The following is a 25,482-nucleotide window of genomic DNA, read 5'->3' as shown; positions in this document are numbered from 1 at the left end:
CTATCTCTCCAGCCCTTAGAGTACAAACTTTTAAGTTGTGGTCCATAGGCTTCCAAAAATGAATGCTTCTCTTGAGAATTTAAAAATAAATTTAAGGAGTTGTATTGTTTTAAAAAAGTACTCCTAAAGGAAAAAAAAAAAAAAGAAACACTAATGAACTAGTCTGTTCATATTGGAAGTGAAACGAAATTCAGCATTCCAATGAGTTTTTTTGTAATAATTCAAAATAATACCATAACTGTGAACAGAAAAAATACTTGATCATTTTTCAGTTAGCAAAAACACTACTATTGTCTGGGAGGTGGGAAATGTTTACTTTGTTCTTCAGAAATAAGTCAGCTTGTATTTTTCTGTTTAAACTTAAATTAGAATGAGTTTTTATTGAGGTAAATTGCCAGCTCCCAGGCTTGTCTTACTTGCTGAAACACCCTGGTTATAGACCATGCTCTACTCTGACCTTAGCAAGTAGGAACCTCACTTAGTCTCAGGTTTGTCTGTTATACATGGATAAACTGATTCCCTTGGTCTTCTCAGTCACCTGTTCAGGAGTAAAGAAGAGCTACAGCTGAGTGTGCCAGAAGAACTCTTTCATGTGAGGACTAAAGAGTCCTCTTTGCCTCTTACTATACATTTTAGCTGGGTGTGGTAGTGCACACCTTTATTCCCAGCACTTGGGAGGCAGAAGGAGGCCAGTATACAGAGAGAATTCCAGTACAGCCAGGGCTGCACAGAGCAACCCTGCCTTGAAAAAAAAATTGTATTTTTCTGTCTTTATGCTTCAACCTATAACTAAATTTCTTAATACATAAGGATAAGGCAAGTTCATGAATAAAATTATATGACTTCGTAATGACCCACCCTCCCATTTGAACAAACCTGTCTGTACATTGCTATATGTACAAAGCAGCCAGTTTCTTGAAACAATTTGCATTATTAGCTTATTTCTGATAGCAATAAGCACGTGTCTCTGGACCCTTTGCATTTTTGGTTTTTATTCTGTCTTGTGTGTGTTGTGTTATGGTGAACTTTATTGATGATGTTCAAGAGAGTAGGGCTTCCCTAAGCCCCTTCCCTTGTTCTGGTGGCCTGGGATAGAAACTGAGGAGAGATGCTCAGTTGGGGCCTGGTTAGGGGCAGAGACTCAGAAGCCAAGGTCCTCTCTCTTCCTTTTGGACGGGGATTCCTCAGCAGGAAGAAAGAGGGACTCTTTCTTCCTCTCTTTTTGCTGGGGTGTGTGGTCCGGAGTTTCTTTTTCTTTTTAATTAATTGATTCATTTATTCTGTTTTTCACATCATGTATCTTGATCCCATTCATTCTAGTCTGTACTATGCTTAAGGTAGAACCCAGGGCCCAGTACATGTAGGATAGATCCTGACTAAAGTCGCCAACACTGAATTCTCCTAATGGGTGGAATAACCAACCCATAGTGAGGTATCCCTTTACTGAACTCATGATCTTATCATGTAATCAAGTAACAGAGAAGTTAGTGTAAGGAGTCTTTTTAAAAGTTTGATTTCTAGCTCAGTAGTGTCCTGGCTAGAAGTAACCCATACCTCAGAATCATGTAAAAAATGGACTTTCCCCATAAATGATATGAAATAGTTACATAAGATTCCAAGGTTTTGCAGCAACTTAAATATACAATAGTGGTTTACCAGTAAGTCATGCTACGACCTATATATATTATATATATTAGGGGATTATAATATATCCTATTGACTGTTAGTTGTATAGCAATTAAAAAGGAAATTTCAAGCTGTCAAAAGACTGAAACAGGAAGATGGTGAGTTTGAACCTAACCTATGCAGCAAACTAAGACCCTGTTGTATCCTGTCCCACTTCCCCTAAAAATGGAATTTTAAAAATCAAATGCCTTGGGAAATTGCTCTCCAGTTTAAGTGAGGAAATATATAGAGAGAGTTCTTTTTATGGCCATACACATAGAAAAAAAACAAAAAGGAAATAGTGGTTTAGTCTAGTCTTACTAATCAGTTTTATGTATTTTATTTTAGGAAGTTCAGAAGCGTTTTCCTGATGGCGTTCCTTTGTTAGATCCTATTGATGATATGGGCATTCAAGATCAAGGACTGAAAAAAGTCATTCAGAAAGTAGAGGCTTTTGAGCATCGAATGTATTCACATCCACTTCACAATGATCCAAATTTGGAAACTGTGTATACACTTTGTGAAAAAAAAGCACAGGTATGGCAGAAATAATGATTTTTAGGTTTCTTTATTTTTGTTTCATGTGTATAAAATTTACCTGTATATATGTATACCGCATGAATGCCTGGTGTTGGAGCAGGCCAGAATAGAGTGTTGGATCCCCAGGTGTAGTCATGGTTAGTTGTGAGCTACCATGTGGCTTAGAGAAACCAAACATGGGTCCTCTGCAAGAGCAACAAGTCTTTATCACCAAGCCAACTTCTCCAGCTCCCAGCACCCATTTTTATAGTAGAATTCTGTGTATTTCATTAAATACGTTATTTTCTTGTCCTGTTTTTATCTTCTGACATGGAAATGTCCAACTGTCTTTTAAATAAACAATGAGCACTGGAGCCTATCAGCCATTGCCAACAAGTCAGGAATGGCACAGAGACCTAGGGCGGCAAAGTACAATAAGAGATTCAGGGTAGTTCACGTGTATAATACTGTTTGTAGCCACATGAAGGGAAACAATGGAATCAGTTTTATTTCACTTAGTGTGCCTACAGTGTCCTTTCATCATTATGCTCAAGATATAAATGATCTCACTATAAAGTAGTCTTACATATTGGGCTCTTTTCCTAATTTAAGTTTTATGGCTCTTGTAGTTTTTACCACAGTGTTTGACTGTGCTCATATAGGCATCTCAGTCAAAGAAATCCTAAAACATTTCTTTTTTTCTGAGAGGCCTGATAGTCATGCTAGTTCACATGCAGTGATCTAGCATTGAAATTACTGCTTCCTGTAATACAACAGTATGACATTTCATCAATTCATAACAGTAGATGGTTATTAATTGCTGAATTAAACTTGGGATTACTCAGAAGCTCTGTGACATTAACATCTTTTAAAATTAGTAATCTCGTGTCTCAGCTTTGTCAGTAGTAAAGTGCAGATTTGATATTGTTACCTTTTGGGATTGCTTTAAAATTTGTTATTAAATTCCTGTCTTCTGCTGGGGAATGAACTCAAGACCTGGCTTATGCTCACTAAACAAGTGCTCTGCTACTGAGCTCTGCCTCCACTCTCACTGAAGAGTGCAGTGACTGATGGAACTTACTGAATCCGAGCATACCAGTAACCTGAGTAAACATGGTTGCTCATTACCTTAGCATTTCTACTTCTTTGAACCTTAATATTTAACAGTATACAAAGCTTTACAGGTTCAAATTCCATCTTTTTAATCCCTAAACTTTTCTGAATTTAAATTCTCCCTTTCAGAATGACTGTTTTCTTATTCTTGTAGAACATTCTCTTGCCATAGTTAGAAAATATGTATTATTTACTAATTATCCGATTTAAAAATTCATTCACTTAAACCTAAAGATATACTTTATTTTAGGTATTCATTTCTGTGTATTAAATAATGCCTGAGTTGTTACATGGGTGTTTTGTGTTTTCCACCTGTTTAACATTTTAGCTAGTGTTTAAGAACTTTTCAGATGCATCCTTCCTCTCCTGGCATTAAATCTAAGCTCCTATAGCACAATCACTCTCAACTGTCTTGAATTTTTAGTGAAGAAAGGTATGAATCAGGTGACCTTATAAACTACTTTTTGGTGTTTTGTTTTTTCCACCTTACACTATGAAGTTTATTATTAAACTGCCTTTACTTTTATATTCCCTAGATTGCAATAGATATTAAGTCTGCAAAGCGAGAACTGAAGAAAGCAAGGACTGTCCTGCAAATGGATGAACTCAAATGTCGTAAGCGTGTTTTAAGAAGATTGGGCTTTGCTACATCTTCTGATGTTATAGAGATGAAAGGACGTGTGGCTTGTGAAATAAGCAGGTAAAATGTTCCGTGAAGACCTCTAAGTGCTATTCTGTATCTCACACAGGACAATACTCATTTGGAAACAGCTGTCTTAAATATTCTTACTTTTTCCTACCTAGGAAACTTCACTGCCCTCTTCTGTTATTTGATATAGACTGCTATCAACATGTTCTTTCCAAAGCATAGATCTTGTAATGTCTTTCTAGTTGGTAAAAGTCTTCCATAGGCCTCTTGCATATATAGCCTTCTATCTAAACCTCCTTTAGAGCAATTTCCACAGATCACTGATAGATGGTTTTTGGCTACCTGCTCTTCTGCCTCACACACTGCAATCTATACTACTATTTTTATAGTCTGTCTTCTAGCTTCCTTTGAACAGATAGAGATTTGAATTTTTTTTCATTTTCTACCTACTATAACAAAGAGAAAAATTGTTAAGAAAGTTATTCTGTGATTACACAATTCAGAACACAATACAAAGAGCATCCTAGACAGGGATAATGTAAAGTTAGTCACATTAATAGCATCTCAAACAGGCTGAGCATGGTAGCTTGAGCCTGTTATTCAAGGACTTGTGAAGATGAAGCAGGAGAATTACTATGAATGTGAGATTAGCCTGGACCAGTTTGAGACTCTGCCTCATGAAACAAAACAATAAATATGTAGTGTATTTCTAGGGACAAAAAGGAACTGTGATGATGGGTAGGGAAGAGGGGTGAAACAACATTGTCTGATGTTGTCCAAGAACCAATTTAAAAACAAAAAAATTTAAGGGAACAAAAATGGAAATCATTGAACGGAAAGAACGTATGTACTGTTTTGTGGTAAGATCCCAAAGCATCTTATTTTCTGATAAAAAATACTTGTAACAATGGGTTTTCCATACTTTATATGTAGTCAAATGTCATAAAAGAAGAAAAAAAAAAAAACTGAAAAAAATCAGAGTAATCTAATCATAGCAAATGTCTTATCTTCTAATGTAAACCCAGAAATGAAGATGTTCTGTAGTTACAGAGCAATGGCCTAATTAAAATAGTGTGTCCTGATGATGCAAAAGATGAGCCTCAAATAATGAGCTAGCGCTAATGAAATCCAGACAACATATGCCCAGGATGAGCAGTATTTGCTGCATTCAGGTTCTTACCTGCCTTGACTGCACTCACTTGCAGCATGAAAGCCAAGTGAAGCCAAAGTACAAATACGGGTTTTTATATTTCTAATAAAACTTTGATGTTTTGTGTTCTACACTTTACTTGTAAATGACTAGAAGTTAAAAGTTCTTTGGGCCAAAAAAATAAGAGTCAAAACAATACAGAGAAACCCTGTCTCAGAAGAAAAACAAAAGTCAAGGGATGGTTGAATGACTATGTGCATTTGGATATCTTGGCTCTCTTATAAAGTGTCTGTTTGACATCTGCTGTTTATATATTGACAAACGGAAAAGTCTATCATTTCCTTTAAAAATTTTGGTTATACTTCATGATTTTTCTTCATGATTACATAATATATTTTATTATTATAAAATATAAAGGTATGTCTTTATCTTTTGACTTTCTTCTCTCTTTAGTGCTGATGAGCTCCTTCTAACAGAGATGATGTTTAATGGGCTTTTCAATGACCTTTCTGCAGAACAGGCAACTGCACTATTAAGTTGTTTTGTGTTTCAAGAGAATGTGAGTTAATTTATTATTATGATGTGCTTTATTTATTCTCATACCATATAGTTGTGATTAAGTAGTATAATGGATATTTGTTAATAATACTTCTTTCATGTTTATATGCTGTATGATGTTGTCAAGCCAAAAGAATAACTATAATGAAATACTTTGGTATGTTAATGAAATGTACTAAACATACTAACTTCTATTTTAAACTGTTTCTAAAACTGCACTTATTTTTTCTGTAGTGCTAATAGTATTTTGAGTATTACTTAAATCTTCCAAACATGAAGATCAAATAGCCACAACAATTGGTTAAGCACCTAGTGTTTACAGTGTATAGATATAGAAACTGGAGATGCAGCAGAAACTTTTGCTTTCCTGGCTTATATGTGGGTGAATGAAGAAGTAGAAGAGCTGGGTAAAAATACCTGATGCTTCAGGTTCTCATTTTAGTGTGCAGGAATAGAAAAGGCCTCCAAGTATGAAATTTGACTTGATACTAAATGAAAGTGAAGGAACAAATTGACACATTCAGAGAACACCCCTTACCCTGCTCAGATCAGGTTGCCAGAATGGATGAATTGCTCATTAATGATGCTTTATCCATGGCAGTTACTATTTTTGCATTCCTTACCATTCATTCTATAGTTGTCCCTGTTTACCAGTCAGGTTGATAAGCTTTTGTTTTCACGGCAGTAATATAGAACCTGTTTCCGTGATTTCTTACATAATGTATTTACATACACACCAAATCAAAATTAAGTCTGGTATACTATGTATATGATATTGCAACTACTCTATAGTTGCCTTTTTAAATATTAACCTATCAGCTAGACCCAGTAGTGTGCAAGTGCCTTAATTCTAGTGTTTGTAGGAAATGGGAGATGAAACAGAAGAATCTTCAGAAAACTTGTAAGACAGCTAGCCTAGCTAACACACTGACAAAGACCCTATTGCTAGCAAGGCAGGAAAGCAGGTACCTACATGACACTAAGCTTCTGCACCTCTAGCTTCCCCACCTGTGCCCAACACACACACACACACACACACACACACACACACACACACACACACACACACACACACACACACACACTGCTTTAAGTCCTGACAACTCCAAATATGCTGTGAAATATGTTTTTTTTTTTATCCTAGCACATACTTTCTCTCTTCAAAGAATTCAAGTAACTCGTCTAATTTTATTTTGCTGGTTATAATGATAGACTTAACAAATTTTACTCTTGAGAAAAGCAATATTAAAAATATTGAAAGTCAGCTGGGCATGGTGGCATATGCCTTTGATCCCAGCACTAAAGAAGTAGGTGGATCTCTGAGTTCAAGGCCAGGCAGATCTACAGAGCAAAAAGAAGAAAAAGTATAAATCAAATTAAACTTTGAACTATCATATATTTGATTAAACAACTAGAAATACCTGGATAAAAATAAAGTGCCTGGTTAGCCCACTTTGCAAAGTGAGCAATGCATTGTTCTTGGAAATGTGATAATTGATAATAAGGAGAGTACTGATTGTGTGTATGTGAAAACTGAAAGCTGGTTAAACAATTTAAATCCTAACAATTTAAGTCTTAGAATTTGGTGTGAAAGAATATAGAAAGCTTTGCTTCATTTCAGCAAGCAAGTAGTACTTTTGAGTTTTCATATTTCATTTTCTTTTTCTTTATCACAGTCTAGTGAGATGCCCAAATTAACAGAACAGTTAGCTGGACCACTTCGACAAATGCAGGTAAGCTATTAATTATAAAAGATTAGCAGGTTAAGCCAGGCAGTGGTGGTGCATGGCTTTAATCCCAGCACTTGGGAGGTAGAGGTTTTCGAATCTCTGAGTTCGAGGCTAGCATGGTCTACAGAGTGATTTCCAGGATAGCCAGGGCTACACAGTGAGACCCTGTCTCAAAAAAATTACCAAGAAAAAAAATTACCACCTTAATCATGGCACTGTAGTACTCCACAGATTGAATACTAAGTACCTACTTTCATTATTATAACAAATTGTATGGACTTTATAAGTGCAGTCTTAAAACTAAGTAATGTGAATAAGGTGTATTTGCTGACAGTCTCTTATTTATTTTTCTTCCTCAGTATTACCAATAATAATGGTTTTTTGGATTTTATTTTAAGTGTACGGGTGTTTTGCCTGTGTGAATGTCTGTACACCACATGCAGGCCAGTAAAGGGTGTCCATATGTGGGTTTCCTGGACCTGGAACTGTAGATGGTTTTTAGAACTGTGCTTGTAGTTAGTAGGAGGACCTCTGGAAGGGCAGTCAGTACTTTTAATCACTGGGTCATTTCTCCAGCCACCTTCTTCCTCGTTATTCAAAAATATTTAATTCTAGTATATATTAGCTTTTTATAGGTTGTTTTTTTTTTAAGTAATTTAAAATATATAACGATAACTCTTTCCACTTTCACTGCCACATTAGGGTCCCCAAATAACACACAGAGATTTATATTAGTTAAAATGCTGCTGGCCAAATGACTAGGATTTCTTCTTACTAGTTCAGTCTTAATTATCAACCATAACCATTAATCTATATATTTTATAAAGACTTATCTTATTGAGGACGCCGACAGCATGCGTCCTCTCTTCACAGGGATCACATGGCGACTGCTGTCTTTACTACATTTCCCAGAATCCTCTTCTCCTAGCCCCACCTATCTTTCTTTCCTATTGGCCAGCAGTGCTTTATTTATCAACCAATAAGACAAACATATACACAGAAGGACTTCCCCCATCAAAAATATTTATTTTTTAAATTATATTATGGGGGGGGGTTGAGTGTGGATATCCACAGAAGCCAGAAGAGAATGTTAGATTCCCTGCAGCTGGAATTAAAGGTGGTCATAAGCAATTGAAGTGGTTCTGGGAACCCAACTCAAATTCTCTGGAAGAGCAGCAAGCCCTCTTAACTGCTGTACCATCTTTGTTTCTTTTTAAGACATTAGAGATTGGTTAGCTGCTGCTGTTGGGTAAGTGTAGCGGTTGTAGGATTTGTAGTAAATGTTGGCACAGAGGTTATACGTCCCCTGGGCATGTCCCAGCACTGTCTGATCCAGTAGGAAGACCTGGCTGTGCCCCACTCACAGAGGCAGTGCTGAAAATCTGAACTCTGTCAAAATAGGAAAACAAGTTTGAAGAACTCTGACTTTAGAAACCTAGAGAAAACAAAAGTGGTATGGGAGGTATTCAGTAAAGAATTTTACTCTCTCCTTTATTTTTAAAAGGAATGTGCTAAAAGGATTGCAAAAGTTTCAGCAGAAGCAAAACTAGAGATTGATGAGGAAACTTACCTAAGTTCGTTCAAGCCTCACTTGATGGATGTGGTGTATACCTGGGCAACTGGAGCCACATTTGCTCATATCTGCAAAATGACAGATGTGTTTGAAGGTATGGCTATTATCTTCTCAGTTTTGTACTCAGTAAATTTTTTTGTCATACCAATGAAGTATGACAGCAGTGTGGCTTAAAGCTCCATCTCTCTTTTTAAAAATGATTTTATGATTATGATTATTATTTTTACATCCGATTGCAGTTTCTCCTCCCTCCTCTCCCAGTCCCTCTCCTTCTCTCCTCTGCCACCCCCCCAACCACTCCTCCTTTTCTATTCAGAAAAGGACAGGCCTCCCGTGGATATCAACCAAATATGGCATATCAGGTTGAAGCTTCATCTTTTAAACCCTACTGTACTATCATCTCTATGCACAGGAAAGAAACTTGTATACAAAGAATGACGGGGTCTTTGATAGCTCATAATAGGTAGCAACAATTGAGTCTGAGAAAAAGGAAGCCTCCCCTAACACACAGGAATCTAGGTCAGTGAACAACAGAATTTGTGTTTCAGGGTTACCACCACTTCTTTGTTGCCTAACTTTTGCAAGATGGGGATGAAATTAATGCTCATTTGCTACATAATAACAGCAGGAATTACTAACATAAGCGTTCCTGTGTGTACAATGCCTGCTTCTCCAAGAAGTCACAATGGCATGCAACAATAGTGGTGCATAGCAGAGATAATTTTAGTTTGTTTTAAAGTAAAAATTAAGAAGTAAACAATAGCCAGGTGTAGTGGTATACACCTTTAATCCCAGCACTCAGGAGGCAGAGGCAGGTGGATCTCTGTGAGTTCCAGGCCAGCCAGGACTACATGGTAAGACTTTGCCATGAGAGTGGAGATAGAATTTAGTTGACTTGTTTTGTGGGTGTTTTTTGGTTTTGGTTTTTTGGTTGTTTCTTTCTTTGTTTTGAATCCAGGGACTTGGAAAAGTGGTTTCAGGAGTGGTAGTGCTTGCTGCATAAGCACAAAAGCCTGAGTTTGGATCCCCAGCACCTATGAAAAAAACCAGGCACAGCAGCACATACCTGTAATCCCAGCAGTGGGGAATTGCAAAGAGAAGGCCCCTGGTGCACCAGGGTCAGAAAAAGATCCTGCCTGAAAAAATGAGGTGGAGAACAATTGAGGAAGACACTAGACATCAACCTCTAGCTTCACCAGACAGTGTGTCTTTAGTATTACAAAGCAAAGCCTTACTGTGCTGTATTCAAACACTATCTCTTCCTAAAGAGTCTCAATGTTCTGATACAAAAAGTGCCAGGGTTTCAACATACGGAAATAAAGTTATTCAAACATTAAGTTGGCCAGTTAACACTGTAGTGATCATAGCCATGTGTTTTGGGATGTCTTATACAAGAAAAAGGTTTATTTTGACATCTATTTGAAGAACTTAAAAACATAAATTATTTCCTTTGTTGCCTTGTAAAATGGATAGGATGTTTATTTTATCAAACTAAATTTGAATGACTATTTATATGAGCTAATGCTTAGTGTTTCTGTGCAACCACCCAGCTAGATCTGTTAGGACTTAAACACTGGCTGTTCCCATTGTCTGACAAAAATTTAGCATCAAGAAATCCTTATGGATTACCTGTTGAAGCTATTTCCTTCTACCCCGTTGTAGGATTTTAAGGCCAATGCTGTGTAGTATGTGTTCTCCCAGTGGTGTCTGTAGGGCAGTTTTACCCTTTCCTAGGACAGGGTGCTCTATTGGAAAGGACTTTTGCTGATACTAGTAGGAAAATGTCTTTCTTATGTGCATTGTTTGTGTTTAAACAGTGGTACAGATTTAGTGCTAGATAACTTAGTAATCAGTGCTTGATACTTGGTGAGTAATTCTGAGACTCTAGTAGAGATCAAGTACTATGCTAAGTATAATACAGGCAATGTCTCTGCCTTCAAGAGTTGGCATAAGCTGGGACTGGTGAGTAAAGACCAGTGGGACCAAACTGATAGCAGCAATTAGGCAGGGTGTGAGCCTCAGTGATATAGAAAGCTGTAGTTTAGACAGAAATACTCTCTGAAGAAACTGCTTTCTGTCCTTATGAGAATGATTTTGTTTTGCTCCTTCCTCCAGGTAAGGCTGTACATACAAAATGCTCTTATATAAAAGCATGTAGTTTCATATATTCATAATAGGCAAATCAGTTGTGCCAACTGGTATCTTCAAAGTTTTTATTATAGAAAGAAATGCTGGTTCATGTTACAGTACAGATGAGTCTTATACATGTGTTACAAGAGACAAATGATTTTATCCATGAAAAATGTTAAAATAGGTCTGTAGAGACAGAATGCTAATGAATAGTTGCCATAGCTTGTGGGTTCAGAGCTGGCTGTGATGACTTAGTAGAACAGGATTTTTGAGGAGGTGATTAAAATGTTCAGAATTAGATAGTGTGATAGTTACATAGCAGATAATAGACTAGCACCTCCAACTTTGTTGCATTCAATAAATGCATCAGTACTCACCTAGCATAGGCTTTTCGGAGCATTGAAATGACAGTGCTTGCAAATTGCATAGGTGAAGATGCTTAAAATGGTGGCTTTATGCTGGTATATTTATACTTATTTGAAAAAGAAAAAGTAATGATTACCAAAAATTTAACTTCTGGGAGAACCAGAAGAAAAGATACCAGCACTAGTTAATACCAACTTGAGATAGTGTGGGAATGAGGTCCGTGTTTGAGGCTTTGTCTTATATTTTGTCTAGCTTGTTCTAATGCTAGGAATGAGGCAGGTCTTGAACTGCATAGAACTGTAGTAGGTTGTAAAGATGTTAGATAATTCGCTGCTCAGCAGTAGTCTCCTCTAACCCCATGGGAGCAGCCTCTCTGCTGCCAGAGCTGTGGACAGTTAGTGTTTGTGGATATACACAGTGATCTGTTTCAGACAGTCTGGACAAGAACCAGAGCCATTGGATACGCAGCCCATACCCATTCTCCTCGATGTTCTCTTGTTACCTGAAGCTGTGGCACAACAAACAATGTGTGAGCACCTTGACCTGATTGTATTTTCTTGCTTTAGTTTTTGTATGTTGTCTGAATTGACTTCAGTGGCTCCTGGCAACTTTGGCAGATTCTAGTTAAAATTCATTACCTACTTTTATAGAAATAGTGAAACAACATTAGATTGTGTTTCCTGGTGCACATTTAAAGTCGTTTAAAGCAAGTGTGTGAGACTATCTCACTTTTGCTGCCTTATATAGTGGAGGACTGAGCGATTCTACATTGCCTGTGAACCAGTTCTGTTCCTGAGAGAGCCAGTGTATATTGGCTCTTGTTGTGCTGTGGGCTCTGTACAGCACTTCACACTGGTTCATTTACAGCTTGCAGTAACCCCATCAGGTAGGGCCTCTTACATCTCTCTATACCAGACAGCTCACGATTCTGAAAGTTAATGGAGGAGCTTTGGAAGGAAAGGTAAAGAGAGAAACTTCTCTGGAGAGTATGTAGAAGCCAGAGCCCTGCCACTGAGCTGCAATTCCAGTGCTTTTAATTTTCTTGTTTGTTTGTTGTTCATTTTAAGACAGGGTCTAGCTGTGCAGTCCTGGTTGGCCTTGCCTTCCCGAGTAGCTGGGATAGCAGACGTAGCATTATGCTCTGAACTATTGAGCTAAGGCCCCTGTAGGATCTGCACTCTTTATTGACAGTAGCATTAGCATCTAGCTAGAATGGCATTGTCTGTCTATTAGTTTTATAGCTATGGCCTAAATTTAAAATTGAGAATACCTTTCATGTATTTGAATGAAAGTGTTAACTGTCTCTCCAAGTGGAGCACACCTGTAATACTAGCACTTGGGGTTGAGGTAGAGCTGTGGTTTAACTTTACCCTTCATGTGCTTGCTTGGTGTGATTTAGTCTCTTCCTGTTGAACATTTTTAGCCTCCTTGTCTCACCACAGGCAACTGTCCTTCAGGTACCATTGAGACTTGTTTTAGTTTTTTCTCCTTCATTGATCTCATGGACCCTTGTCTGTTCATTTTATCGCTTCCTCATCCAAGTTCAGGATGAGGGCATCAATGACAATACCAGCCTTTGCAAGTTTTCTTGCTTGTAAAGTTCTAAGATTCTCCCGTAACTGAGCCCCAAGATTGAAAAGGAAATCCAGTAGACATTCCTCCCTTTCAGACTTGGGGAGGGCTATGTCAGAACCACCACCACCACCACCACCACCACCACCACCACCATCCCACTCCCGACAAACACACACACACACACACACACCCCTACCTACCTTTTGAGGGCAGGTTATTACCATGTAACTCTGACACACACACACACACACACACACACACACACACACACACACACACACACACACACACACACACACCCTACCTACCTTTGAGGGCAGGTTATTACCATGTAACTCTGACACACACACACACACCCTACCTTTTGAGGGCAGGTTATTACCATGTAACTCTGACACACACACACACACACACACACACACACACAACACACACACACACACACACACACACCCACCACCCACCCACCCACCCACCACACCCTACCTTTTGAGGGCAGGTTATTACCATGTAACTCTGGCTGGCTTATAGCTCACTATATAGACCAGGCTGGCCTCAGACTCACAGAAATCTATCTGCCTCTCCCTCCTGAGTGCTGGGATTAAAGGCCTGTGCCTCTTGATACCTGGTCCTGTTGGTATCAGCCTGAACATGAAAAGGCACTAACCACCTCTTTGTCTCATCAGTAAGATAGCAGTAACAGTGCTAGGAATGGCATACTTGGGAAGCGTCTTCTGTGACTGTGTTCTGTTACACGTACTACTTAATAGAAACAGCAAACCTGTGTGTTTTCGAATCTTCCCAAGTCTTCAAATAGTCTATTAGGGTCATAGGAGTTGCCTCACTAACAGGAAATAAAGTGTAGGTGGACATGGCTTAGCCACATCCTCATTCTCTGGAGGTGCTGTGGAGTGGATGTTCTCCTAGAGAAAACTTGCCATCTGAGCCTTCAGGTGGTTCCCCTTTCTAGCCTCAAAGACAGTCAGATCAGGAAGCAACAGGGATTCTTCCCTCTGCCTTATTAGTCATCATCACCTGGGTTAGTATGCTGAAGAAAACTTCAGTACACTACCAAGAGCTGCATTTTATTATTTTAAATATGTACATATTGCCCGGGGAGGGAGGTTATATGCACATATGGGTGCCAAAGGAATTCAGAAGAGTGTATCAGAGCCCCTGGAACTGGAATTACAAGTGGTTGTGTGGGTGCTGGGGATCCCACTTGGGTCAGGGTGTGCTCTTAACCAATGAGCCATCTCTCCTGCCCAGCTATGTTGTATAATCTGAGAATGATGTCAGACCTTCCTAGGGACAGCAGTAAACTATCAGTACTGAGCATTCACTGTGTGTGTGTGTACACACTTACTTCACTTAAGCTTTCCCACAACTTGTTAGTATCCTTTGGTTGGCTGCTGTTCTCGGACTTTAGGCAGCAGGACTGGAATGTGCTCCCACATCCATCTACCTCAGGAAATCTGCTGAGTAGAAAGTCTCTCTGGGCTTCCTTTAAAATTCCCTTAAGAGACAATTGCTAACATCCATTGTTTTCCTCCTGCGTCTATCTCAACTCCAGCTAGCCACAGCCCAGCTTTCTACCAGTTCTTTTCAGGAGAGCTGAAAGCCAGCAGAAACTTACCTGCATGTGCCTTTACTCTTCCTCTTCAATTCACCTTCTCTGTTGTCTGACTCCCAGGGTCATCTTTAAATCTTTGTCATCCTCCTAAATCATATCCTTTCTACTGCTGTCTTAGTAGATAAACCTGCTTACGTTTTCTTTATTTTTTAAATTTGTTTTTCCTTTTATGTATGTACAGGCACCCTGTGTTAGCAGTACCTGAGCAAGCCAGAAGAGGGCACCAAACCCCCCCCAAACAAAATTGGGAGGTACAGAGGGCTGTGAGCTGCCATGTAGGAGCTGGGAATTGAACCCGAGTCCTCTGGAAGAACAGCCAGTGTTCTTAACTGCTAAACCATCAGCCTTACTGCTTATGTTTCTTGCCTATAACGTCTACTACCAATGTAACTGGCTAAAAACAAACTTCTGAGCTTATTACCTACCCATTCTGAGTTAATGATCCTGGAAAAATTGTGGGTTATACCTATTTTCTTGAGGAGGGTAGCCTCATTTTGAGACTAGCAAATGTATATCTTACAGCTTAGGGCATTTAATGAGAGTAAGGTCCCATGCTTTCTTTGTATTTATGAAGTCTTCTTTACCCTCAGTCACATCTCTAGGAAAGAATAGCTTCCCTCTGCCAGTGTCCTTCATAGTTGTAGAATTCTGGCGCTGCTGTTTCAGTGAATTTACTGTTGCTATTAAGGACTATGAAGCATGCAGAATGAAGAAACTTTGACTTTTTTTTCTAACTGCTTCTTAAAAAACACTAATGTAAGTCTTGGGAAGTGGTTTGTTTGTGTTACCAGCATTGACTGCTTCTAGGAAAACTTTTTAAGTTATTTTAGAAATCCCAGATAAATAATGCTATATGTATTAATCGGGGTGAATTCTTTTTTTCTCCTAAATACATTGTATGTGCTATGGTGTGCACATAGAGGTCAAAGGAAATTTTTAGTACTCAGTGTTTTTATTCCACTGTTGCTTCCATGGATCAAATTTGGATTTCCAAGCTTGGGTGGCAGGCATGAGTGCTTTTTTCCCAGTGAGCCAAGACTGAATTCTATCTCTGACCTTGGTCAGTTGGTATATATGAGTTCTGAACTTTCTTCTTTACCTCATGCAGACTAGGGGGAGCAATAGTGCTTGCCTCATGTAATTGTGAAGCCCTAATGAACACTTCACAAAACACAGAGCCCAGGCCTGCACAGCCTAAGTGTCCAGGAAATGTTGGGCAGCACCAACTTTCCTCAAACATATGAAACCTAATTTTATCCTGTCTTCTAAGCAGTGCTTTACTCCTCCAACATGTAAGGAAGCTTTTGGGATTATTGAAAGATGTGCATTCATGTGGGACTCAAGTTATCGCTCTGATCTAGTTTTTAATATCTATGTTTATGAATTAGCCTATTCTGGCATTTTTATGGCTTGAATGTGAAATATACTGTAAAGTCTTATGTATTTGTCCCCCAGATGCTGTTACATTTTATGACATTGTAGGCCTTGTGGGAGCAGAGGGTGTTAGGATTCATTCTAGCCCTTCTCCTTGCCCACTCTCCTGCCACCCAGATCCACATAGATAGGAACATGCTTGTGGGGAGTGGGCTTCCTGCCCTGAGTGAATCTGTATTGCTGACATGGCACAGCCATGCTAAGGATCCCAATGCCTCAGATTCATGGAAATGGCAAAGCCTTCCTCTGGTTCAGGTACATGTCTTTACAGATTGACCAATGTTTGTGTTGTGAGGGGATGACGACAAAAAAACAAAACAGAAAAAACTAGCATACTGCTTCCTCCTCCCAGGTGACTTCAACTTGATGCTGCTCCCCTAGACTGCCAGCCTCCATGTACTCTACATAATAAACACGCCCAGTTTCCAGACTACATAGGAGTGCCCTCTATCAGAGCACAGCCCACCCAACCCCAACTATTCTGTGTGTTTCTTCAGTTTGTCTTCTTCATTCCTATGATGCCTATGATGTCACGTTCCCAGGTCAAAGTCATGACATGGCACATGCTCTCTCTGCCATACCCAGTGCAACTTATCCATGGTGGAATGCTAAGCCATAAACCAAAATAAGTCTTTCCTTTCTTACTTAGCCAAGCCTTGTATCACAGCAGTGAGTAATCCATTGAGTTGACTACTTTTTGCTTTTGACTCATTTAGTGATCATTCTCAATTATGTATTAGAGATGACTGTAGTTTTCTTCTTTCAAGTGAGACAAATCCTCAATTTAAATGACAATTATTGGAACTTAGATGCAGCTGAGTAATAGAGCTCTAGTGGAAGATCCTGGGGTTTGAACTGTTTGGAGACAGGGTCTCACTTGCATGGCACTTGTTATGTAGACTAGGCTGGCCTAATCATAGAGCTCCTTGAGTGCTGGGAGGGACTAAAGCTGTACACTGCCACACCTAGCTTCCCTGTTTTTATTCTGCTTTGAGTTGTATCTCAGTTGTTTATCCCACATGGACACACTGAAACATAATGTGGAAGGTGTAAGCAGTAAGAAGATGGTTTATTGTTGAGCAAGATTAACATTTGTCAGTTTCATAATAATGAACTGTTCAGTGTTACAAGGAGTCAGTGTGGCCACCTTTCTTACAGCTTGCACTTAAGATGAATGGTGCTCCTATTGTAGTCCAGACATTGCAGTGAAGTTCCCAGATCTCACTGTAATGTCTGGTCAGATGGAGAAAGGCCAGGTCTCTCCCTATACAAGTCTAACAGTAGCACTGTCTACAGCTTCAGCTTTGATAGATACTTGTCCTGAACTTGCAGTCCATAGGGAAAGGCTTGTTTCCTCTCTACTCCTTTTAAGAACACACTGTAAAGAAAGCATTGAGGAAACATGCCAAACCTGTTCTCTCTACAGGTAGTGCATGTGGAGGATATTCAGAATCCTAAGTAGGGTTCACCCAGGGTCCTGGGAAGTGTTTTTTTGTTAGGCATTTGTGCACTGTCTCCATAGATTTGCCTCCTGACAGAGTCTTCCTGATTATGCTTGCCAATCTTCCTCAAGTTGTTCTCTCTTTACAACCAGGGCACTTGGTTTACCCACCTCTAAAAACATGCCAAGGCATCCTTAGACTTTTTTTTTTTTAAAACTACCATTAATCAAAGGTGATTAGTTAAACCTTTTTTGCAATAGACAGCCAGTCATGTTCTGCTTTGCATCCTATCAAGCGTTTTACTATTCCTGGTTGTATTCACAAGTAAGTAACTCATTGATTCCTTTTCTGTCCAGGCAGCATAATTCGTTGTATGAGGCGCCTGGAAGAACTGCTTCGACAGATGTGTCAAGCAGCAAAAGCCATCGGAAACACAGAACTGGAGAACAAATTTGCTGAAGGTCAGTACCTAGTTTATAAGCCTTTTTTGATAAGCAAATCTTGAGATTTGGGCCTTTGATACAACTTAGAAGGACATTTTGAGGTATCTTGGCCAGACTGTCATAGAAGATCATGTAATACTTTTAAAGTTTTTTTTTTTTTTTTTTAATGGGACATTTTGGCGATTTTGTTTTATACACAGAGATTCCCATTTACACATATTTATTAAATACTATGTGTCTAGCATTGTTTTAAGAACTGTAAGAGTGAACATAAAAGTGCAATTAATAGATCTTGTAGTTTGAGGATGATAAATGAGTGAATGGTCATTAAGTCTGCAAGAATAAAATAGAGAAAAAGACAGCCTAAAAACCTCCACAGAGTTGACATTTAAGGCCTTATTATTTGAGCAACAGCAGGAGGCTAGTGTTCTTGGAGCAGAGTGGGTACAAGTAGGGAATGGCAGGAAATGAAAAGGCCAAGTCTGTAGAGTAGCAAGGAGGATATAGGTGGACCAGATAGGGAAGGATGGCTAGACTGTCAACTTGGGGGGGTGAGGAATTGGGAAGCATGCTATGTCATGTCCACCTGTATCTTGGCCAAGACAAGACAGGCTATAAAGTCAGTCCATGCTAGTGATTTCTAACTTACGTATTGTACCACCCTACATTCCACACTGAGTAACTAGACTGTTTGATAGAGGCAGCCGGTATAAAGAGTTTAAAAATATAGGTACTTGTCCTGTTTTATTACGAAAGTTACCAGGTCTTCTGATAGAAAGATAACTACTTGATCTGGATCATCTACTTTTGATATCTTTAGTCCTTTTCTAGAATCATTTTTAATAGCCTTAGTCACTCACGAACACCATGTTCAGTGTAGTTGCCAATCAAAAGAGCAAGGACTGTCCCTGAAGTTCTTCAGGTGACTCTAAGTCTTTTTTTTTTTTTTTTTTTTTTTTTTTTTTTAATGTTACATACCAACCCCAATTCCCCCTCCTTCCCCTTCTCACCCCCTCAACCACTCCTCAGATCAGATAAGGCCTTCTTTGGGGAGTCAACAAAGTCTGGCATACTAAGTTAAGACAGGACCAAAGCCCCTCCCCACTGTATCAAGGTTAAGCAAGTATCCCACCATAGGGAATGGGCTTCAAAAAGCCAGTTCATGCACCTGCCAGTGCTCCCCAACCCCAAAAGATGAAGCCACATAACTGTCACCCACATTCAGAGGGTCTAGTTTGGTCCCATGCAGGTTCCCCAGATGTCAGTCCATAGTCTGTGAACTCCCACTAGTTGGAGTCAGCTGTGGTTTTCCCCATCATGCTCTTAACCCCCCCTCTTTTCAGCTGAACTCCAGGAGCTCAGCCCAGTGCTTGGCTGTGGATCTCAGTATCTGCTTCTATCAGTTACTGGATTTAGGTTCTATGATGACAATTAGGGTGGTAAGGGGAAGGTCTGTTCAGGTGCCCTCTCCACTACTAAGAGTCTTAGCTGGGGTCATCGTTGTGGATTCCTGAGAATTTTTCTAGTACCAGGTTTCTCCCTAACCCTATAATGGCTCCTTCTATCAAGATATTTCTTTCAATTGGTCTCCCCCTCCATCTCTCCTCCAACTTGATCCCTCTTATTTCCTGTCCTACATCCCCCTACTGCCCTATTCCCCCATTTACGCAGGAGAAAACAGTTGTTTTCCTTTCCTGGGGTCATCCATGCATATCCCTCTTAGGGTCTCCCTTTTGACCTAGCTTCTCTGGGGTTGTGGACTGTAGCCTTGTTTTCTTTTGCTTGACTCTGAAGTCTTTAAGCTAACAGCTTTTTTATATTCCAGGTTGTTTTATTACCCATTTAGTCAGTACTGAGCTGTAAAACCCTAGTACAAGGAAGGTTATGCTTTATGGTCTTGAAAGTTTAAGCATTATTTTCTTTTCCCTTAGGAATCACCAAAATCAAGAGGGATATTGTATTTGCTGCCAGCCTCTACTTATAGAGTTCAACAGTTGACTACAAATGCTTACAAGTATTCAAGTGGTTCTCCCATCTCAAGAGAGTTGTTCCAAGCATTTTATTATATTTAAATCAGATATCATTCTAAGAAGGCATGTAACATACGCATTTGTACATAGCATCTTTCAATTAAAAAAATGTACAGGTGGGGCAGTGTTTTTAGTGGAAGGCTTGAATTTTTTTTTTTAATTGAACTATTAGATACTCATTGTGTTAAATGTAACTATATACACAGGTAAAGTGGGTGTATCCAAGAGGTATAGCAGCAGTCCTGTAATGGCCTATACACCAGAAAGTAATATGCATCCTCCTGCTTTCTGCTTCCAATGGTTTCCTTTAGAAAGCTGGCCAGTTCCCTCACCCCCTTCAAGGCTGGTGGTTGCTTGAATACGTGTGTGCAGTGGCAGTGGTTTCATGTAGAGTGGTGTGTGAGTCATCCTCTTTTCTTTCTTTGTAAGAAGAATGTCTGGTCTTGAAGAAATCCGATACATATACAGCCTATATAGACAGGACAGAATATTTAATGGTATAATTTACATAAGCTTAAAAATCATATACAAAATTTCAGGAAGCAATTAGAAATATAAAATAATTGGCTACACTGGTGGTAGTGGTGTATGCCTTTAATCGCAGCACTGGAGAAGCAGGTATGCCTCTGAAGTTTCAGGCCTGCCAGAGCTACACAGTGAGCTACTGTCTCAAAAAAAAATTTGAAGAAAATTCTTCCAAATGTAGTTGCTTTTTAGTATGCCTTTAGTAAATAGTTTCATTCAGCCAACACTTAAAAAAATAACTCATTAAGTGAATTAGTTTTCAAATCATTCAAAAAAGAAACTTGTTTCCTATAACCATAGGCTTTAACAATAGAAACACTAGGGATTTTACAACATTTACAAAGAAGTAACCTAATTTTTACCTGTCTGACCTATCCTGCAAAAGATTTTTTTTTTTCCCCCCGCAAAAGATTTTATTAACACTGGGATTCTTTACCAGGCGTGTTATAACACACTTTTAATCCCAACACTCTGGAGGCAAAGGCAGGTGGATCTCTGTGAGTTCAAAACCATCCAGGACTACAGAGTGAGTTCCAGGACAGCCAGGACTATGTAGAGGAACCCTGCCTCAAAAAAAAAAAAAAAAAAAAGTGAAACAAACAGAAAATGTCATTTTTACTTGGAATTATTAAGCCACATTTTCTACCTTGTCAGGTTTCTCACTGGGGATTTTTCAAAATGTTTAGTAGTGTCAGCATGCAGGCTGCTGTTTGTTCTGTATACTTACAACTAATATTGCAACCACAGCTCCTTGAATGAATCCAGCCAACACGTCACTCCAGTGATGCTTGTAATCAGAAATTCGAGAAAGGCCCACATATATGGATAAAGCAACAAGACCAAATTGCAGTGTGGGGCGTAAGAGTCTTGCCCAGTCTCCCTTCATCCTGGCTTGAAGATAAAGCTAACAGAAAAGAGGGAGAGGGAACAGTTCATTTAACAGGCTAGCTGAAAACTTGAGTATCACACCTCTAAAATATTGGCATGTAGATTATCCAAATATTTACATATGAAATAGAACCTTAGGCAAACATTGTCTAAATTACTACTTTAAAGCACTCATGCGTGCACAGAGACACACACACATGCACACTGCCACAAACATTGCCCCAGAACTTGTATTTAGAAGGATTTATTACCTACTTAGCTATCCCAAGCCCTTCAAAGTGTGAAACAGGACTTTACTGTGACCCGAGACAGGATTTCAAGGTAGGTAGTTCTTCCTCCCCTTGTAGTTTAAGTTAAAATGCTGGTAGTGTATAGTGTTGTCATTTGTTCCTAGTCTTGGGATAAACTGTTAGAAATCAGACAAGAATTTGTCCTTACTCTAGGCCAAACTGCTGTTTCCTGCTCAGCATATCTAAGGACTGTTTGCGTAGCTCACCAGTTTACCCAAGAGTTCTGCTATCCTCACACAATTCCAAATAAGACGAAATAAATGACCTACAGAAGTAAATGTAATAACCTGCCCAAGTAAGTAGTGTGGGTTATAATGTAGTTAGGACCAGCAAAGAAATGTGTTCTTCCCTAGCCTGTTACCCTCTTCTATACCTGACTACATTTCCCATGTTTCTGGCACATAAATACCTGAAATTTTTTGATGTAGAAGGAAATATTCAGTGAATCTACTATTGTTTTAAAAACAAAAACTATGGCTTTTAGTCAGTTAGTTTTAGGTAGTAATAGTGCACTCCTGTAATCCTTGCGTTCAGGAAGATGGAAAGTTCCAGGCCATCTGGGATACAAGACCCTGTGTGCCACCATCACCCCTACTACACACATGCCTAAAAATAAAGGTAATTTTTGAATATTAAAAAAAAAAAACTCTGCAAGCGTTGGGCTGTGGTTGTGCATGCCTTTAATCCCAGCACTGGGAAACAGAAACAGGAAGATCAGGCCAGCTTGGTCCACAAAGTTCCAGAAAAGACAAAGCTACACAGAAAGACCCTGTCTCAAAAAAACAAAAAATAAAATCTTCAGGCTAAGAGGGGATAGCTCAGCTCAGTGTGCTGGCTAGTTTATATCAACTTAACACAAGCCAGAGTCAGTCATTACAGAGGAGGAACCTCAATTGAGACAAACCTCCATAAGATCAGGCTGTAGGCTAGCCTGTAGGGTATCCTCTTAATGACTGATTGATGAGGGAGGGCCCAGCCTAGTGGTATCATCCCCGGGCTGGTGGTCCTGGGTTCTGTAAGAAAAGAGGCTGTGCAAGCCAAGAGGGACAAGCAAGTAAGTAGCACCCCTCTATGCTCTGTACATCAGATCCTGTTCTGGTGTCTTTTGATGAACTGTGATGTGAAAGAGTAATTCATATAAACTCTTTCCTCCCCAAGTTGCTGTGGCCAAGGTGTTTCCACATAGCAACAGTAACCCTAAGACAGTTTGTTCAAGGCTTGCTTTGGAAGCATTAACAGCACAGTTGGGTCCCCTAGCACCCACATAGAAAATCCATGTACAATGGTTTGCATTTGTAATCTCGGTGCTAGGGATGCAGAGGCAGCAGAGGAGGGTCCTTGGACAGCCAGTCTACCTTAAGATGGACTCCTGGCCATGAGAGATCCTGGCTCAAAGGACACCTGAGGTTGTCCTCCAGCCTCCACCTTCACACAGACATTTACATAAAAATAATCTGTTCAGTAATTTATGACAGGATTAAATATTGTTCTCAAAATGATTTGCATAGTAAGTGCATGGTATAAACATAGTTATAAAATGCCATACCAGTTAAGTACTACTGGCTCTATAGAGCACACTCCTCTTGTTTTTTTAAGAGTCTCATCTCAATCATCATTATTTCCACCTTAATTACAAAGTTCATTTTAAAGAGAAAGTTTCTAAACTACATCTAAGCCATGTTCTGGGTACTGGGAACAAAACTCCCAACTGTCAACAGCAAGTTTTTCCTTTTCAGGCAAACATATCTAAGAATTACAAATACTTGCAAATAAAGGTATTTTAGGAAGAACTTCATCTATCTCTGCTGGGAGGATGAGCACAGAACACCTCTATATGGAGTTGGGAAGATCCATTTTTGTGTATCTTGATATAAGGGAGACCCAAGAGATGGGACTGGAAAGAACATTCCTAGCTCCAAAATCCCTTTTGCAATATATTCCTTGCAGAGAAAGAAGCCTGTAGGTATGGTAAGTATTTTTGCAGAATTTTACTCCTTTGTGTCAGTAGTGAAGTAAGTTGCAGCACACACCGAAACATTCTCCAACTAGGCAGCTTTCTTTTCTCACAAGTCTACCTACATGGGTGTTTCCCCCATTGACAAAACATTGACTGGACCAGAAATCACTTCTCGGAGAGAGGTGTCTTGGTTGTTCTACATCATTAACTTTAATAGTAGTAACAGTAATGATGCTAAAAGGAACACCAGACCCAGATGGCTCTCTGTCATCCCTGTTCTCACAAGAATATTCTAGAACTCCGATGAGATATGGATTTCCAGGAGATGGTTCAAAATGGAGGCCAAAAACAAACACTTCACCACATTGCACATTCCTCCCTCCCTGAATGTTCATCTATATACAAACCACAGAAGGCTATGATAATAGATGCCACCCAAGCTGTAAGTTTCACAGGGAAACTACTGTGAGACATTTTTCTTTCCTTCCCCATCACTCTAGTTCAGTGGTTCTCCACCTTCCTAATGCTGCAACCCTTTAATATTCCTCATGTTGTGCTGACCCCAACCATAAGTTTTTCATTACTACTACATTCATAAACGTAGTTTTGCTATTATGAATCATAGTGTAAATATCACATTTTCTGGTAGTCTTAGGCGACTCCTGTGAAAGGGTCATTCGACCCCCAAAAGGGGTTGTGACCCACAGGTTGATAACTACTGCTCTAGTAAGTGAAACCACTTCTTCAGTGACTTAAGGTAAGATCCTAGCAAGTCAAGTAGCACCAGTAAGTAAACCCAAGCCAAGTTTTAAAAGCCAGGCAGAAAAAAAAAATTGGCCTTAGTAATCAACCAGAATCCTCTAGAAACACTGCATGGCTGATAGTCCTGTGAAAATGTTCCAGGCGTGGGTTCGTGTCCAAGACAGCAATTCTGTGCTATCAAGCCACTCTTGAGGTAGGATTCAAGAAAATCCTGGTGAACCTTCCTGTTCACTGCAGGGCCAAGTGTCTGTCAAGTTGGGGGAAAGGAGGGTGACAAGCTCTCTGCAGACATTTTAAGAAATACAAGCTTCTTATCTGTGACATCACAGGTTTTTTATATAGGTGGCTTCTTATTCCTTAGGAGAGGCCTTGATCAACCAGTGGTTATGCCTAGAGAAGATGGTGGGATAAGCTGGCCAGTCCCCCCACAGGCAAAAGTGCAGAGGCCTTCCAGACTCATGCTAACAGTACAACACTGGAGCTTTAGACTTTTTAAACATTCAAGGCAATTTGGGTATTTTCCCCATGTCTGTATTACCAAGGAATGTGCCCTCGGATCCTAACATCCAAAAAGGTGATAAGCCTTTGGCAGGCTAATTATGTCATGGAGGCAATGCTCTTGGATGGGACCCAAAAGCTCCAGTATCACTTGCACTGTGTAAGACTACAGCAAAAGTCAGTAGTGTGCAGCCAGGAGGAGGGTCCTCACCAGAACCTGACCATGCTGCTCCTGAACTCTGTGATTTATGGTAATAAACAGATTACCACACCCCAATCACCTATCCTAAGCTAGAGTATAGGCCAGTCTGAGGTACAAGCTCTGAAACTATATTTAGTTTCCATGAAATGATTTAATAATCTCCATTAGATGACATAATAATCTCACCTGGAAATAGACTGTTGGGGGGGGTTGTTTTGGGGGGACAGGGTTTCGGGGGTTTTTTTTGTTTTTGTTTTTTTTTTATTGTTTTTTGGGTTTTGGTTTTATGAGACAGGGTTTCTCTATGTAGCTTTGGAGCCTATTCTGGCACACTCTGGAGACCAGGCTGG

General features: G+C 39.5%; 2 protein-coding genes across 4 annotated transcripts in view; one reads left to right on the top strand and one right to left on the bottom strand.

The window, feature by feature from the left end:
• Positions 1-20,134, top strand: part of Mtrex (Mtr4 exosome RNA helicase) — a 57,940-nt gene extending 37,806 nt beyond the window's left edge. The window contains exons 21-27 of the mRNA XM_027401453.2: positions 2,014-2,202; positions 3,834-3,997; positions 5,550-5,655; positions 7,331-7,387; positions 8,889-9,051; positions 17,894-17,998; positions 19,912-20,134. Of these exons, the coding sequence (XP_027257254.1) occupies positions 2,014-2,202; positions 3,834-3,997; positions 5,550-5,655; positions 7,331-7,387; positions 8,889-9,051; positions 17,894-17,998; positions 19,912-19,964 (837 nt within the window). The 3' untranslated portion in view covers positions 19,965-20,134. The remainder of the gene's footprint in view (positions 1-2,013; positions 2,203-3,833; positions 3,998-5,549; positions 5,656-7,330; positions 7,388-8,888; positions 9,052-17,893; positions 17,999-19,911) is intronic.
• The window catches only part of Plpp1 (phospholipid phosphatase 1), a 59,360-nt gene continuing 53,894 nt past the window's right edge, over positions 20,017-25,482 (bottom strand). For all 3 annotated transcript variants that reach the window (XM_027401454.2, XM_027401455.2, XM_027401456.2), the window contains exons 5-6: positions 21,263-21,439; positions 20,017-20,479 (exon numbers count right to left, since the gene is read on the bottom strand). In XM_027401454.2, coding sequence (XP_027257255.1) covers positions 20,348-20,479; positions 21,263-21,439 — 309 coding nt within the window. In that variant the 3' untranslated portion in view covers positions 20,017-20,347. The remainder of the gene's footprint in view (positions 20,480-21,262; positions 21,440-25,482) is intronic.

This window comes from Cricetulus griseus, chromosome 2 (assembly GCF_003668045.3).
Source record: "Cricetulus griseus strain 17A/GY chromosome 2, alternate assembly CriGri-PICRH-1.0, whole genome shotgun sequence".
NCBI lineage: Eukaryota > Metazoa > Chordata > Mammalia > Rodentia > Cricetidae > Cricetulus > Cricetulus griseus.
This window is presented reverse-complemented; position numbering and strand designations above follow the sequence as displayed.